Source organism: Anser anser (assembly GCF_964211835.1).
Source record: "Anser anser genome assembly, chromosome: 11".
Taxonomy (NCBI): Eukaryota; Metazoa; Chordata; class Aves; order Anseriformes; family Anatidae; genus Anser; species Anser anser.
Window position 1 is genome coordinate 9,668,259 of NC_139732.1, and position 18,099 is coordinate 9,686,357.

Below are 18,099 nucleotides of genomic sequence, written 5' to 3' on the forward strand. Positions count from 1 at the left end.
GTTACGCATCTGCTACATTATTTTCTCTCTTAAGCTATGGTTAAGCAAGTTCCAAAAGATTTATAGAATACTTAAGGTAGATACTCATCCTCTTGTTCAGAGCCTGACAAGAATTTTGCAATGCATAACTGTGAGGAGGATTCTGTAATCTGGCTTGACACACAAAGCCAGAGGGAGAAATGTAGGTTACTCTTCCAGTTTTTAAGTCTAGAATGATAGCAGCGACTTCTTCACACCCCTAGTGCAAATTACAATGGCCCTCTGCACTCAGTCATCTTTATAGTTTCCCCAATTTCCACTTCTGATTTGGCATTTATATATATATTTAATATAATATTATCATTATATCAATGTATTGTATTTATTTATTTTCTTGGCATTTAGATTCAAGCACACAGATTCCCAAAATCTGTTTGCAATCCCATTAAAACCTTACATGTAAATAGATAACCACAACAGGACATGTTACTAGTCTAAAATGAGTACCTCCAGTTCTTTGTGTGCGGAGGGCCCTCCTCCAGTCTGAGTAAGGCGTATCTTGCTGCGCTGAGCGAAAGACCCCGGATACCATCACCCCATTCCTTCTCTGCACTGTGAAGGACATCATTTAGCCATCATTCAGTTTTATGAGCATTTAAATTATTTATAAGCATTTAAAGGATCATCCAGTTCCAGCCCCCTGCCATGGGCAGGGACACCTCCCATCAGCCCAGGCTGCCCCCAGCCCCATCCCTCCCAGCCCCATCCAGCCTAGTCCTGAACACCTCCAGGGATGGGGCATCCACAGCTCCTCTGGGCAGCCTGTTCCAGGGCCTCACCATCCTCAGAGTAAAGAATTTTTCTAATATTGGATCTAAATCTACCCTCTTCTAGCTTAAAGCCATTTGCCCTTGTCCTTTCGCTGCACTCCCTGACAGAGTCCCTCCCCAGCTTTCCTGTAGGTCCCCTTTAGGTACTGGAAGGCTGCTGTAAGGTCTCCCCAGGGCCTTCTCTTCTGCAGGCTGAACAACCCCAATTCCCTCAGCCTGTCCTCGCAGGAGAGATGCCCCAGCCCCCGATCACCTTTGTGGCCCTGCTCTAGGCTCATTCTAATAGGTCGCTGTCCTTCAGGTGCTGAGGCCCCAGAGTTGAGCACAGGCTCCAGGTGGGATCTCATGAGAGCAGAGCAGAAGGGGACAATCCCCTCCCTCGCCCTGCTGCCATGCTGCTTTTGGTGCAGCCCAGGACACGGGTGGCTTTCTGGGCTGCAAGTGCACCTTGCTGGCTCATGTTGAGCTTTTCATCAACCAACACCCCCAGGTCCTTCTCCTCAGGGCTGCTCTCAATCCATTCTCCATGGATTAATACAGCATGTATCACATGCACATGTACCAGGTACATATATGTATGTGATACATATCACACAAGCAAAATGCAAATATTTCAGTCAAATCTATATGACACCACCATCTTCCTGGATTTAATTTGTAATCAACACTCTGCTCCAGAGGTTTCCCAAGCATAATCAAACTTGGAATAACGAATTTTAATACATCATTTGTTAAAATCAGGTTATACAGCCATACCACAGCCAGACTCCATCACATACTGACAATCTCAAGCAACCTAACCTGCAGAATCGGCTTTTCAATACCCGTTCTAGACAGACCTTTACGTCAAATAAACTGAAATAAGATGGCTGCCTTCAGGTGTTCTGGGCCAGAGGTAATTGTGTGTGATAACAGAAATAAAAGTCCTCAACCAGGGTTTCTGCTTCCTGTGATTCATAAATTTCACCAAACACCTTTAGGGGCTTAATAAAGTATGTCCCTGAGATTTCAGGGGCTGTTGTTTAGCAGCGACACAACAAAACAATGAGAGAAGAAAAAAAAAAGTATTGCTAAGGGAAACCTAATTCAGATCTCTGGAGAGTGTCCATTCCTTCACTAATTGTCGTAAAGGCTGGAGATAATTCATAAATAATAGATCCAATCTCCTTCCTATCCTCTTCTGTTCATTTAATACTTACCCTTGATATTCAATGTACTTGTAAATCATGCCTGCAATAAGCATAGCTACCAAAGCATAATACCAAGATGAAATGAACATCAGTGCCAGGCAAATACTCATGCCTAAAAATGAGAGGGCCCTGAAAGAAAAGGCAAAGAGATTAGTGAGTAGTAGTGCAGAAAAGCAATTAAATAAGTAACTTCAATTATTCTCTTGTTCTTTTTTCTTTAAAACTGTCTATTGTGAACTGGCAAAATAATACTTCCAGTAAATCTCCCTCATCCTCCACAGTTTTAGTATCCTGTTGTAGGAACAAAACTCTCATCCCATTAAATATTTGGGTCTGGCCCACTAAGAATATTACACTGATGTCCCCTTGTCTAGAACCAATATCCAGAGAAGCAAGACATGTTCACAGCCTTCATGGAGAGGGCTCTCCCAAAACACATGCTGCAGATCACAGACCAGGCACTGAACATGCTGGCCTTTTGCTTACCAGTGATAGTATTTAAATCGGGGCCGCCAGTTTGGAGTTCTGAGAAGTGTTTGTACTGCACATGCTAGATTAACAAAGAGGTAGCACATCAAGAAAAACCTGCAGGAACAAACAAACAAACTTTTTAGCATACACATTTACAGATTATAATTACAATAATTATTTAGTCAAAATATCATGTGTGCCTACCCATTAATTTTCGTTAGCCTGAAATATCACTATAAAGTAGTTAGAACTTTTAATGGGATCAAGCTAGGTGCATCTGCAACATCAACCGTACCTTTTACAGCATTCTGCATTAAAAATAACATTTTCCTGAATGAAATAGCAGTCTGCCCAAAAACCTTTGTATTCAGAGAATATTCCAAAGCAGAAACAAATGAATTTATATGTAGAGTCACAGGTCAGAGAATTCATAGAAATAATAAAAGTGGAACTCAGGCTCTAGTAATTTGTTTTAGCAGTTTAAGATACAGTTACAAAAGACAATTAAATCAATCAAGATAGTAAAACTAAAAAGCATGTTTTTGGGGTTTTGTTCATTTGTTTTTATAGCATCCACCCTGTTCCTTACATTGAGAGAATTGGAGCCACCATGTCAAGGGAGGCAATAAGGATTCCCAGCTCAGCAATTAATGCTGTTAACAGAAGAGCCCATGTTGGTTCACCATTTGCTTTGCCATGACCAAAAACCTGAAGAAACAGAAGCATTTTCAGCTTTTATCATTAGATATTAAACATTTCTTCCAAGTATTTCATAAAGTTATAATGAAAAAAAGAAATCCATTTAGATAATAGTAACTTTCCTATGTATTTTCTTCTTGAGCAAGGAGTCAAATAATTCTAATGGCTTTCTCTACTTCATTGAATTAGATGTTAGACTTCTTCATAAAACTACCAAATATGTTTATTCAAAATCCTTCAAAAATATTCCTAGTTTTTAACAAATGAAAACAAAGCATTTAAAAAAAAAATTGACCTTCACTTCAACGCAGGGCAGGCTAAGAAAAATAGATCTAATTTCCAAGAGCATAAAGTCAAATAACTGGTTAATAACTACGTACAGAATGCCTTTTATTAAAAAATAAAAAATGTACAAACCCAGAGGAAAGGAATAATGTTGTCCTTTGCTATTGCCTGCAGCAGCCGGGGGGCTCCAGTAAGGCTCTGTAAACCTGCTCCACAGGTAGAGAAGAAGGATCCTATCACAATGACCCATGGTGAGGGCCATGAAAGGGTGCCCACCACTAAGTTCTTGTTCACTGCATCGCCGTACCTGCAGAGAGGAACAAGACATTCATGTTTAAAAAATATTTTGATACTCATGTTTGATTTTCTTGGTCAGTTTTAAGCTGTCATTTAAATATTATTAGATATTCTCTACAATAGGAAATACCGGAATTTGTAAACAATCTTAGTTCTAATACACATGTAGGAAGTGTCTGCAACCTGATTTCAGCCATTTGAAATTTTTTTCAACCGTTTATTATAAAATTCTTGCTTTATTATCAGAATTATGATTCCATACTTTCATCTGGAATTACACAGTTCTTTTAAAAAAAAAATCGAAGTTTTAATGTTTAAAACACCCAACACAAACCAGTATCAGATACTCTTACAGATGGAAAGGCATCCAGAAGTAAAGGAAAAAAAAGAAAAAAGAAAAGAAAAATGAAGTAGAGCATTGAAGCAGTAAAACTTAATGGTTACTTACTTATCTCTCAGGACTACACCTTCTATGCAGGCTCCAAATAATAATACACAACTGAAGTCTTGGGTACACAGCGTGCTAAGGAAGCAGTACTTATTTAAACATGGCAGATAAAAACAACCATAAGAAATATTGTGAAAAGTTCAATATCTGCCTCTGTCCTACAGCATTTGTACTGCAGCATCTTCATAAACACATGGTAAAGCTAATGAGTAAATTAACACCTCACTGCTCATATATACCTTCTACTGTAAGTGACAAACAGTTATTATCCTAAGCTTTGATTTTTAAACTAAGATTGCTTTAAACGTTACAGTAGAGGAGATACCTTCACATACAAGAGAAGGAGAGAAGTAGGAAAGATTTCAATACCAATTTCTGTTCTACAGTAGCAGATTAAATTGATGTTTACATGAAAACCACTTCCTTTGAAGTTATTCTGAATGGACAGCAAACTATTACCTTGCACTTTCCCATTTTCCAGTCTCTGACAGCATTCACAACACCAATACATCTTTGAATATTTGCTTTATTATTAAACTGTACTATTTCTGCATCAGGGAGTATAAAATAATTCAAGTTTCTTGGTTCTGGCATTCCAGTAAAGGTTTTGATCTTGTGATTTTAGTTTGACTGTTTAAATTCTAAGCTCTACCCTCCAATTCCAAAATGTAATTATGAAATAAGAGGAATAATAAAAGGGGAAAAACCAATTGCTCCTTAAAATTATGGTGTTAGCCTTCCACTGGGTGGCGTATTAATAGCTATGTATAACATTATCCCTCATGAAAAAAGTTTTGAACTATAAAAATTAAAACATTAAAGCCAGGGGTTACATCTGTGACCTGTTTTAATAAGTCTTACATGCAGAGGGAACAGTTTTTATGCTATGGAGTCAGTTCCAGAAGTAACATTTGGAAAAGCCTGTGCTCCTAAGAAGCTGAGACAAGTGAGCCGGGATCCTGACTGGTAGCTTTGCAAGGTTTGGCAAAAAACCACAGGTTCCAAACAGCAGAAGTTCCAGAAAAGGCACCTTCTCAGCCAGCTGACTTTTGGGTGGGATTTATTCAGAAAGCTCTTTATTTGTTTTTTTTTTTTTTTTTAAGGTCTTGCTCATAATAAGTTTTTTGTCGGTTGGTTGGTTGTTTTTGGAGGGGTGGGTTTTTTGTTTGTTTTCTTCAGAAAATCTGTCTTTATAAGTGGCAGTTTAGGACATCAATGGCTACCTGAAGCTGAAAGACATCCCTCTAGCAGGAGAGAGGAGATTAAAAAAGACTTTCCTAAGCAGAGCTTCCATTGTCCTAAGCCCTCAAGAGTTTAACCTGCCATCTTCAACTGTGACGAAGGCTGTTCCTGTGAGTACACACTCAGCACCTGGAAATCTGGTACGAGGAACATCCTCATATTTTGCAAATTAGGTGCTCCAGTCTCAGTGGAAACAGGCTGGAAATGGCGAGTCATTCACAGCTACATGGAGCTCGCTACCGAGTGTTTGTAACACTTCTACACATGCCAGCTGGGGGTGTGTGCTAAGCATCTAGTCTAAGTCTGGTTTGTCTTGCCTTAAAATGTTCAAGAAAGCACATACTCCTTCCTGTCATTCAAACTAAAAATACTTGTTTAAGGACCTGAAATTTGTGATCTCTGTGTTTAAAGGTTTCCCTAAACTTAACAGTCCACAACATCCTAAGCAAAATATATACCCGTATTCAACCAGCCTGAAAACCTACAGATCCAGATTTTGTTGGAAAACAACAGGATTTCAATTCAGATGCTTTCAGCCCAAGGACTGCTTTTCTTTTTGGTTTTGCTAACCAATCATACTCACAATAATTTAGTCACCTGAAAGCAGTCCCATAAATCAGACACACAATCATTCATGTGAGTCTCTTAAACGCAGTAGGACTCCGCGAATTTTAAAAGGATACAGACAAGTGATGTGGTGACAATAGCAAGAATTGTTCCAACAGGAATGGATTTTTGTGCATCTTTTAGGTCCCCTGATCTGTTTGAACCAGCCATGATGCCTGAAAGTAAATTTTGGATGCAAGATCAAGGGAGTGAAGAAACCTCAGAGACCCAAGATGCCCTCTCCTCTTTTCCCAGTATTCTCACCGGTCACTGACGGGAAGAAGATGCCAACCAGTACCATGAATGAAGTAGATATATCCGAAAGCACATACAGATGAAGGTTGTTCTTCTGGCCTGCTACATCAACAGATGGGTGATGTGCTTTCTCCAGTATCTCTCCCTTCTCCAAGTAATTGCTCCATAAATTGTCTTCAAACACCACAGAAAAGAAAAGCATTATTTCAGTTCAAACTTGTTCTCATTATAATGGGTCTAAACTGAAGATTAAAAATGCAATTCATGCAATTCGGTGATCAACACAAATTAAGACATGCAGGTTACATGACAAAGTTTCTGTTTCATGCTTTCAAGGGAATCCGTAACAAAATAAATATATGTGAATGATCTACAGAAGTCTAGGCACTTTCCTTTAAAATTACGAAATGTAACATTCTTTTAACTTTATATCTATTTTAACCCCTAGAATTAGTCTGAGTATTTTTAACAAACCGTGATATCCTGATTCCTGAGAATCCAAAGCAGCAACATTAACCAGATTTTTGGACATAAACTTTTCTTTTTGAGGAACTGAGAGAAAAAAAATGCCCTTTAGACAGTGGAAGAATTATAGAATTACATGGTTGGGATTTGAAATTGCACTAAGAAATGCTGAGTCCACTTTAGTAACTAGATTACCAGTTCCTGTGCAAACAGGAACTTTAAGCACTCGGCACCTACACACAGCATCTGTTCTCCGAGTTCATTTCAATAATGAACACTTTTCAGCTGTATCATTTACAGGACTGGGCAAAGAAGGAGCTAAACTAATTTTTAGACAAGTGTTTTTATCCCTCAAGACACAGTTTTAACCTGTCTAAACTGGAGAGTCATAGCTACAAGGAGTTTTGAAAAATCGTAACAATTTACTCACATTAGTATAGCTCTAATTATAGTTGACTTCTGACTGAAATTATGAGATGTGCAAGGCAAATTTAATTTTACAGCACACAAGTACTGTATATCAAGAGCTAAATGTCATCTGCTCTTTTAAGGATTATAAGACTTTGGTTTCTTTATTGAAGATAATGTTCTTTGCCATAATAATATTTCTTCCATTCTTCTTCCCGATCCACCAGGGAACTGTTTCAACTGCTCTGGATGCCTCCTCTTTAAGGGGAAAAAAATAATAATTTCCATACCTTTTAAAATACCACTAGCAGCTCCTGGAATTCCTGCTATCTCGGAGACATTGTTTAGTAGGAAATATTCATCACAGTTCTCAGTGGTTAAGTTTGTATTGTGGCAGAAGTTCTCCCAAAGCTTAGAGGCCACGGTAATGTTATCCTTAACTATGGTTTTGGCACAAACATCAAACTGATCTCTTATCAAAGTCCTGTTGCCCAACATGCAAATCCTGGAAGGGAAATGTAAAAAGCAGTATAGTTACATGGCACCTGGAAAATGAAATACTTCTTTCCCCATCAGCTGCCTTTCCTATCATGGAAGCTTCAAGTGGCTCTAGTCTGCCACATTAACTCTCAACTTCAGAAAGGTGGTGGTAGCACGATGAAAACTAGGCATCTGTTTTGCTTGAAAGTCTGAAATATAAAGCTACTTTTTCACTGATACTGGGAGAGGTATAACAAGCTACGTAAGAGTGATTCAAAGATTTTGATGTCAGTGGTAAATTTACCTTAAACAAAGGAAGTGAAGTATTAAGCAATATTTTAGTTTCCAGTTAAATAGAACTATAAGAATGGAAAATATTTCACATATGTGAAAATATTTAGAAAAGCATTATACCAGTTTCTGTACAGAAGCACTTAAATATTCCCTGATATTTTTTAGCTTCAGAATTAGAAACATGCAATTCAGTCCCAATAAACAAAGTTTCTTCTTGTCAGAAGATACTATGCATCACTGCTGAAATCATCCATTTCCTGATGTGATTCACCTATCCACAAATATAGCTTTATCCCAGCAGTGGAGATTTTTAACCTGCATCTCCAAAAATGGTTCCATAGAGAGGGTGATGCAACATTACAGCTTGCTGCCACTGTAAAGTTCATTCAGCCTCTCCTCCTACTGCCAGGAAATACCAATAAGGGGAGTTAAAAAAAAAAAGTTTATTATTTTAATAAGTTTTAATCCTTTTTAAGTTTAAGTCCTTTTTAATAAGGACATTTTAATAAGTTACATTGATTCACAGGCCTCATCAAGGTGTAAGGCCAGGAAAATGGAAGAGATAGGGCCATTCCTTTAGGATTAGTAAGCCTGTGAAACTTAACTTCAGAGAAGCCTTCTCCTCCAGTATTAAAAATAAGTACAATATCTGATTACTGAAGCAAAAGAAAAAGGAGCACAGCCCAAGGAAGAAAAATAGGGAACATTCAAGAACAATACAAGAGATAATGAGGGGGAGGTAAAGACACTCTTATTTTTACTGCTGTAAACCTGCTGCTGTTGTAAAATATTATAATCATTGGGCCCTAAATATCTAAACGGAGCACTTGTGGGTTGTGACTGCTTATTTATGGTCACAACATTTTGAAATGTGAATAATTATGCAGACTCAACTCCTCTATTTCCATTCCATTCTCTCTTGTCAGCAGGATCAGGAAATACCGTTTGCAGTTTTGGTACAACGCATGTATCCACGTAACCGCTGCTCCAGCTCTGAGTTTAAGAAACCTTATTACACGTTTAACATGCCAAGGAGCATGTGCTGTGTTCAGAGCAGAGCTACTCATACAGTAGACTACTCTGCCTTCAAACCAAGGGGAAGTTCCACCGGGGCTTCAGCACGGCCCCATCACACCTCCCACATTCCTGAGAGATGCTCTGTTTCTCAGGGAGCAGCAGCATCACACCACCAGTTTCCAGCCATGAAGGCAGCACATCACGTCTGACTGGCCTGCAGAAAACAGAGCTGCCACGCTGCTTTCTGCTGAGGAGGGCTGCATAAATAACCCAGCCCAATCCTTGCTCAAAAGTAACTCAGCAGCCATAGGCTAAATGGATCGTCTTTGTGGGAAGCAGAGAAATGTCAGCCTCCATCAACCTGGTACACTCACGAGACTTTGTTCTACTGAAACAGTTAAAGAATGTGACAATGCATTTATTTTGGCCCAAGGAGTTTCTATTCCATGAACTCTGCAGGCAGAAGACTATCAGTGCTACTATACACAGCTAAAAAATCTGAAATAATTCACACACACAAAAAAAGAACTTTGACAACATATTAGGCACAAGTTTTAAGTAACTTCCATTGAATCCCATCTTCCAAATCTGTAGTCAAAGCTATACCCCCCACCCCACCCCAGTCCAGAAATATTACTCACGGAAATTCAGGTGGATCAAAGATGGACTTGATAGCTCCAGCATAAATGGACAGTATGGATATTACTACGCAGGCCAAGAAGAGGGAAGCAAATTTGTTAACATATTTCACACCTACAAAGACCACCACTGCCATTAAGATGAGGAATACAGTTCCATACACCCTCATGTTGTTTAGCATAGCACTGGATGCATCATGGGCACCGGATGGATAAAAAATTGCTGCTTGTGGCACAATATATGTCTGAAATAAGAAGAAAGCAAGCTGAAGGAGCACAGAAACAGAATTCTGCCTACACTACTGTAGTGATCTTGTCCCTATACAAGAAATGCAAATCATTCTCCAATTTCACCAGGAACCTTTGGTTTATAGGAAAAGTCAAAGGGTAACAGCTCATTCTATTTCAGTAGTACAACTCAGCCAACTTTATCAATGATGAGCACATATATTTGATTAAGTCATGCTTCTGTCCACATTTTCATGAGACTTTGCATTCTAGATACCCACAGAGCACGCAACTTTCAAAGGGCAACGCTAGCAGTACAGAACTGGAGAACTTCTGGTCTGACATGTGAACGTGCATATGAATATAGGACAAGAATACTGCAGTATTTCTATCTGCCAGTTGCCTTAAAAGCACGTCTGCCCCAGTATTACTCACCAATAAAATCTCAATGGCACCAAGGATATACATTGCTCCTGCAAATGTTGTTCCCAGATAAAAGCACAGCCCTACAGCTCCACCAAACTCTGGGCCTAATGACCTGGATATCATGAAATAGGAGCCACCAGCTATGAAACAAGAAAAGAGAGGGTAAAATTGTCATTTGTTGGTTGTTATACATTTTTAAACAATCACAAAAAGAATGTACCAAAACTACAGTGTGTATCTGCTTTTCTAGAGCTTCAGTTAAAGCATCTTTTTGTTAGTACAGAGGTAAGTAAAACAAAAAAAAATAGCCTAAATAGCCTAATTGATATTAAAGAGAAATACTGGATATGAATTCAGGCTTTGTAAACTGGCTTAAACAAGTTTCTCTGGATTAAAACCACATTTTAGTAGTAGTTTGTTAACTACACTTACCTGGAACAACGCCATTTGTGGCAATAGCACTCATTGATATGGTTGTCAACATGGTCTATGAGAACAAGAAAAAGGAAGCAATGGTGTCAACAACATTTTTTTAAATTGTAACTTATTCCTTGTTAGAGTAAGCCTGCCAGCACACAAACAATAAAATATTTCTGTTTATTCTGCCCTGACAGGTCATTATCTGAAAGAAAACAAGGGGAGCAGGAATTTAATCAAGCTGTTGAGACTTTTGCTTGAGAGATGGCTGCTTTATCAGGTCAAATAATGTCTGTCTGCAGACAAAGCATGATAAAAGAGCACAGGTGTCACTCCCCCTGCAGAGCTGAAATTCCAGCAAAGACTTGTCCAGCAAAGCAGGCAGCTGTGACCTAAGATGGACACAGAAAACAGCTTTGTGCTGAACAAACAACATTTTTATGGCTGTATCTACACTAGAAATGGTTTGCCAGTTTAGAAATATGATCACACACAAATTTAAAAAAAAAGTCACATGCCTACAAAAACATGGCTTTTCATTACACATGCATCTACAATGCAGCCTCTCCAAGTGTCTCACCAGTTTCACAGGTGTTATGTAACAGGTGTTATTTTAGCTATATACTTACACAACAGCAGCAAAGTAATACAATCAGGAAGGACTGGAGAACTCCGGCCATTCCTACCATCCAAGTCAACCGAAGGAAGAGAATAACCCCAAAGATGTTCTGCATGCATGGTAAATACACCCCCATCAGGGTGCCCATGCTGGGTGACTGAAAAAAAAAGTATGTTGGCATTCATTATCTGGAATTATTCAAAGCATAGGTAACCAAAAAACATACAACTTCAGTTTTTTAAATGATAAAAAATCTGTGAAACATAAAGTAGGCACACACAAGTACTATTATCCTCCACTTCCACAAAACATGAAGCAAACTGCTAACACCAAAACCCACCATTTATGAACAAGATGCTGACCCTATCACATCTTCACGTTTGAAATCATTATATTCAGCATTTAACACTAGTCACTAACAGCTAACCATATTAATCTGTTTTACTGTAGAACCACAGAGTTTCTAGGATAAAACCAGGTGAGGGCTGCAGACTCAGAGTAGGACGGAACCTACCCTACTCCCCAGAGTTTATAAATCAGCTTCCTGGAAAATATACTTTTGTGCTGTTATAACCACAAAAGATTTGGAAGCAATCTACAGGCAATCTTAATGTGTTAGGTTTTTTTTTTCATTTTATATATTCCAGATAAAAGTAATGATTTTACCTTTCTTATACTTAAATAATACTAGCATCAGACTCCGAATTGCTTTTAACAGTGACTGTAAAAATGCAAATTATTTACATGACTTCACAGTGACTGCACACTACTGGCATTCAACGCAGTATCTTCCAGAATTCTCCTTTGCCTCAATAGTTATTGTCAAGGGACAGTCAGATCTCAAACAACGATATCAAAGTGCCACTGGGAAAGGTTTAGTTTCAAGGAATAGAAGTGGTCCCTGCATTGGCACACCTGGCACTGGCAGCAATTCAGAGTCCAAAATCTCTGTGGTTTCCTGCCAAGACATTTCATTGCTTCCATGTTTTAAGGTTCTGTTCTTCATTTAAAATCATACAGAATGCTGAAACATAGTGGGAACCTAACTTCTCAAAGGCACATCCCTTTACACACTTTGCATTAATAAACCTGAATTCCAAACCATATTACAGACAGGCAGCATCCAAAGAAACCCGTACACAGTCACCTAAATGACAAGGATATTAAACGGAGGTAACAAAACTTGTTCAAATTTGACTCCACATAGCATTAACGAAATGCAAAAATAAAGCCATAACATGCACTCCTGTAAACAAATCAGTCATGAATCAAAAGCAATGGTACTTAGGACATGCATATTACTATCAAAGCAATAAAGCGGCTAACTTCATTCTTGCCTTGTCTTCACTTAGGAAAGAATGAATTAGCTAAGGTAAGGCAAAAGTATATTTTGGCACACAAAGCAAAATCCCAGAAAATACAGTGGTTATAGTATCACCAGGTTAAAATAAGAATCCGAAGAATTCAGTGCAACTTGCAATTGCACGTTACAATTTGGAATGTCCTCATCTGCATTAGTAATTTGCTGTGTCTGAGATGAAAGAAAACCGTACTTATGAACAGGATCCGAACAATTCGTTGTTAGAAATACCAGGAACTGCTAACCAATTTATTTTTTTTATTTTTTTTTTTTTTAAGTCAGCTTTGAATTCAGTCTGTGACTGAAGCTAAACCTCCTGAAGTAAAGTGGGCAATGTGACTGTGTGCCGGTGGTCAGCAATGGTCTTACCCTACGTGACCAGAAGGGTCAGAATGGGTCCAGAGCGCTCTTACTATACCGTTCCAAAGCCACAGTACAAAGAAGTCCCTAAATTTGCCATTTCTACAAAAATTACCACCCTACAGAACTGAAAGCTTTGTCAGGATGATGTACAAGGATGAAAGGAATTGCTGTCTTCTGATACTACCAGAAATGACACTTGTACTTAAGTATCTTGATCAGGGTAAGGATTTTGAAATTAGTTGTTCCAATGCCTCAGCAGAGGAGAATCTTCTCAGGCTATTCTTTATAATACCCTTGTTTCCTCAGAAGCCCAACTTATTGCCATTACACAGCAGGGGCAGGGGGAGCACAGCTTTATATTCTACGCACAGTGTTCCAAGTACTAGCAAAGCAGGTGAGTTTTCAGCCTGCCTGTTACACATCTCTCAACATCTGTTTCGTTCGCATAAGAATTTGCCTTTGCTCAGCTCTTTCTTATCTGTTCTACTTGGCAGTTTTGCTCTAGTGTTCATCATCCCCTCCCCATCCCTCTGAAGAAGCCCTTTTTGTGTATCAAGTGACAAGCCAGCTCCAGCCACAGAGGAACTGCGCATTAATTGCATAGCTAAGAGACTACTGCAGAGCACAGCAGCCTAACCTAGGAGATGCACCAGCGTCTGCCAGCAGATGAAACCCAAACCACAGCATTACTAAGTGCACCTGAGGCATAAGAGTTTACTCTGCATTTTCTTACCCTGTGGAATAAAAAAAATACATCCATGAAATGAATGATGCACAAATATTGCTTGCACCAGCTTGTTCAGAGAAATATTTAACGCCATTAATCTTCAGCAACGTAACCCTTTTTATTCATTTTTTTTTAATCAACATTAAGTTGGAGTAAGTGATACTAAACCAGTACTGAAGCTTTAACGGAATGCAAACTGAAATAAGAAAGACGTTATGTTCAGGCTCTGCAGCTGTCAAATAAAACTAATTAAACAACCCAGGCTGCACAAAGGAAATAAAACACAAAGGCATTTTGAAAAACACTGGTTTAGTTTAGTTCAACTGAGAAAAGACAGAACAATCTCAAAAATCTCAGTTTCAGTGATGCAGATCATGTTCCTGCATGTGTGGCATTCTCTCTTATCAGCTGCAGACACATAATTGATACAAATATTGATCTGAGTCTGAAGGACATTATTTCCATTGTGCTAGTATGACGGATCATCAAAGCACTTGCCTGCAGGGCTCAGGGACATTGATCAGTAATGACAGCTCTTGGGGTTGCTCTGTAGCAGGAGGACAAACAGCAGCACAGAAATGCTCTGCCTTGTTAAAAATACATGAACTAAAATACTTAATCTAATTTCCACCATGAGAAAGGGATATTTTATAGCACTGTGACTACTAAGTGCTTTAATACAAGACTGTATTTATAAAACAGAAAAAGCAACCCAAATCTCTACCCTGTTACAATGCAGTAGTGTCAATTTTCTTCTGATGTATGTCTAACACAGGATGATACCATCAAAAATATCTAATGGGAATGCTGAACCAGGGTAATATGTTTATATTGAGCTGTTTTGCACTGAAATTGTCCTGATCTTTACTTGTACCTTCCACAAATTCTGCATTAATGATTCCAAGGGATTAGAAAGGGGTAATGCATTTTCCAGAGTTCGTGGAAATAGCAAATCTCTTTTCGTCTTGTCGCTTTGGAAAGCGGGTGTCAACAACAATGATCTTCACCAGGCAAAGCACCTCATTATCTATTCATTTAAGCTTAGAATTTGAAGAAAGATCCCTTTTTTTGATACCCGCCACTCAGAGATTTCATCACTTTATGTGCGCACAACTGCATGTGCTCTCTCATGCTCTCCTCTTTAATTTGAAAGGATATGATCTGGGGGAGAGTGGTGTGCCAGCTCACAAGAGTTCTCATTCAGAGACCTGCCTTACCGGCTCAGATAGAAATATGTTTGCTTACTGAAAGGACTGCTTTCTTCTTTCAATTTTTGAATACCAGATCTAGAGGCTGCTAACCCTCCTTGCTCAAGTATTTGTCAATAAGATGCCAATTCAGTAAGTAACGCAACAGGACAGGCAGCTCACCTTTTGTCAAGTTAGTTGGGCATGTATTAGCTGAACAAACCCAGGAGAACATTCAGCAATGAGTCAGTTACCAAAGCTGGCACTCAAAAACTATATGGGCCACCTGCTCCCATGCTAACACTCAAATAGGAAGAATAGGTTATCAGCAGTGCATCGGTTTATACTTAAAAAATGACTAAAACCAAATGTTTTAAAAAGTTCTGAAAATCCACGGAATAATCTCATTTGTACAGTGTCTGGATAATTTCAATGCACAGCATTGTACAGTTTCCCATTTTTTATGATATAATTATTGGCCGAGTTATTGTTTGACTTCATTATATTCTACGAGATGTTTAAACTTTCATATTGCTTATGGCAAGACAGGGAGAAGAAATTCAAAGTACTGTTATGATATTGCAATTGATGTAATTTATCTCAGAGACAGACATGCTAGGCAAAGATTCACTTAAGGAAATAGCAGTGTTTACACAAAAAACACTGAGGTATTAACACAGGGTAACACTATCACTTTTGGAATAGTTACCCGACTCATTCTACAAAAAAAAAATCTGAGAAGTCTGTAAACACACATTTTAGGGACATCGTAAGACATAATTCTAGACAATTAGAAGCCCAAAGTGCATTTTACCATAGAAACATAGCTTTCATGAGGACAGTATTTCTTTTTTATAGCCATAAACAGTTTCAAAATACTTAAGTGTTTACGCATATCATACCTAGACACAGAAACACTAACAAACTTTACATGTTACTCTACTGAGGAGTTAAAACAACTTCTCATTTTCCTGTTATTTGCTGAGTTTCTTCCATAGGAAGCTATACTGTGACCATCTTAACCAATATTACACTACATCACCAAATTCTCTTAATTCTTTCTCAATAGGGAAATAAGTGACTGGCTTTCAGATTAGCCTGCATCTTACACTGGTATCCTGCCTGGGCAATCAGTAAGGAAATTAATAGCAAAGATGATTAGAACTTTATCTGAACAGTAAGGACTTGCCTATTGCATCTCCTTCCATTCTGTCTTTGCGAGGATAACCACCAACCTGCTTTTGGTAAGAAGAGGTGGAAATATTTTTTTTTTTAGCTTATGCAATATCACCAAATTAACAACAGATGCCTCACCTTATTCCCCTCAACAGCATGCTAAAACAAGAGATACAGATGAGATTTCATATTAGCAATGTGACGGTAAAAACTTTGCACAGACTCAACAATTAGCATAATACAAGTATCACGCAAAAGAAACTCACAGTTAAAAAGTTTAAATTACTTTTTTGATTTAAGGTTGAAGTATCAAAATGCAGTACAGCACCTAGACAACCTTCACTCAGTCTTGTAATGATGTCATATTAACCCCAATATCGCAGCACTTTAGTGCTTGTGGTCCCAGATAAAACTGAACTTTAAGCTTCATGTTGACTAAACAAGCAGAGTAAGGAAACAGTGTGAGCAAGAGAGCTGGAATCCAGCATTCAGCATGGCGTAATGTGCATTCTCTTTGAGAACAATGTGTTGTTTTTCAGCATTATCACTTCCATCTCCTTTTGAAATGGATCAAAAATTTTTGACATGACAATATTATGAAATCTGTAGAATTCAAATGCTATCTTCATTCTTTGGAAATCTTTCCTTTGAAAAAACTGACAGGCCTGCAAGTGTCATAAAATGCAACCCTACCACTTAGTTTTAGCACCAACTAAAACACTTGCCTGACTGCCAGAGCACTGACAACAGCAGTTAGAACATAGCGCTTGTGATAGAAATCAAACTACGGACAATCCAACCTCACCTTCTACTTACTTATTACAAGGCCAGCCCAAATGGGCTAACCATCTAACTGCAGACCCTTCGGGGTGGAATTCAGTTGCTTAAGAGCCTATCAACCACAATGACACTTAAGCTGCCCTGGGGTGTCCAATCTGACCTCCACCCACCGCTCTTTAAGGGCGTTGTCTCCTTCAAGCACTGTGTCATACCTAACAGGCTTGCAGAGATCTCTGATATTACCCAGCGCCTCAAACAGCGCTAGGGAAAAGCTGTCGGTTTTTGTTTTGTACTTCGATTCACAGCTAAAAGCTTATCCTACCTAAACCCACTCCAAGCATATGTAACTGCACAGTAGTGCACCCTCCTCAACCACTGGAGCAGTTCCAATTTTTTGCTGCCATCTGATTACCACTGAGTTCTATGGTTTTCTTGGCAACACTGCCACAGCACCTCACAGATACAGAAGTTAAGATAAAGTGTAAAGGAGTCCAGCTCTCCAAATTCACACAGGGAACTATTCTGTTTGTTAGCTGGCCACGGAGAGAATCTTTACTTACTTTTGATACTTTCTTCTTGGAGCCATCGGTGCTTTCTGCTTCTTCGTGTTCCTTAACACCCTGGGTAAGGTTTGTGTAGTTGACCAACTTGCCAAGCAGAGATGACACTTTTGGTCGTATATCGAGTTCTTCCTGTGGAAGAAGGCAACAAGTCAGCTTCTGCGAGTCACAGCATTTGTGGAGAGTAGGTGGGGTCATGCCTTCCTTGGCATGCCTGAGGTTGCCAAGGAACACACCAGTGAAATCAACAAGGGAAAAATGGAATATTTCATCGTGCATGAACCACTGAGGAGAGGACTTATTTCTGAAATGAGGGCAACTCTGACAGGAAAAGGCCGTGGCAACAGGTATGCACTGAATGCATCCTTCTCCTTACGTGCTGGAAAACACAAATTACAGCAATAAAGCAGAACTTTGAGCTTCAGGACTATACAAAAATGAACATGTGCCTTGCATGAATCTCTAACATCAATGTACAACAACAGACAGTTTTAAAAGATTCGTTTCCAAATAAGCCAGCAGTCTAATGATTGAAGTCCAATCGTTGCACGCACATGTGTATTCTGATCACTTTATTACACTTTTCAAGCTATGTAATCTAATTCATGTGGAACTAGATAAAAAAATCCCAGAAGCCACATGTATAGAGCCT

At 38.8% G+C, this 18,099-nt stretch overlaps 1 protein-coding gene across 2 annotated transcripts in view; it reads right to left on the reverse strand.

The window, feature by feature from the left end:
- Positions 1–18,099, reverse strand: part of SLC12A4 (solute carrier family 12 member 4) — a 50,424-nt gene that overhangs the window by 10,592 nt on the left and 21,733 nt on the right. For both annotated transcript variants that reach the window (XM_083852084.1, XM_083852085.1), the window contains exons 3-16: positions 17,448–17,579; positions 11,305–11,451; positions 10,691–10,745; positions 10,268–10,398; positions 9,608–9,849; positions 7,466–7,680; positions 6,312–6,476; positions 6,125–6,223; positions 4,200–4,257; positions 3,587–3,761; positions 3,060–3,178; positions 2,486–2,584; positions 2,009–2,128; positions 487–591 (exon numbers count right to left, since the gene is read on the reverse strand). In XM_083852084.1, coding sequence (XP_083708210.1) covers positions 487–591; positions 2,009–2,128; positions 2,486–2,584; positions 3,060–3,178; positions 3,587–3,761; positions 4,200–4,257; positions 6,125–6,223; positions 6,312–6,476; positions 7,466–7,680; positions 9,608–9,849; positions 10,268–10,398; positions 10,691–10,745; positions 11,305–11,451; positions 17,448–17,579 — 1,862 coding nt within the window. The remainder of the gene's footprint in view (positions 1–486; positions 592–2,008; positions 2,129–2,485; positions 2,585–3,059; positions 3,179–3,586; positions 3,762–4,199; positions 4,258–6,124; positions 6,224–6,311; positions 6,477–7,465; positions 7,681–9,607; positions 9,850–10,267; positions 10,399–10,690; positions 10,746–11,304; positions 11,452–17,447; positions 17,580–18,099) is intronic.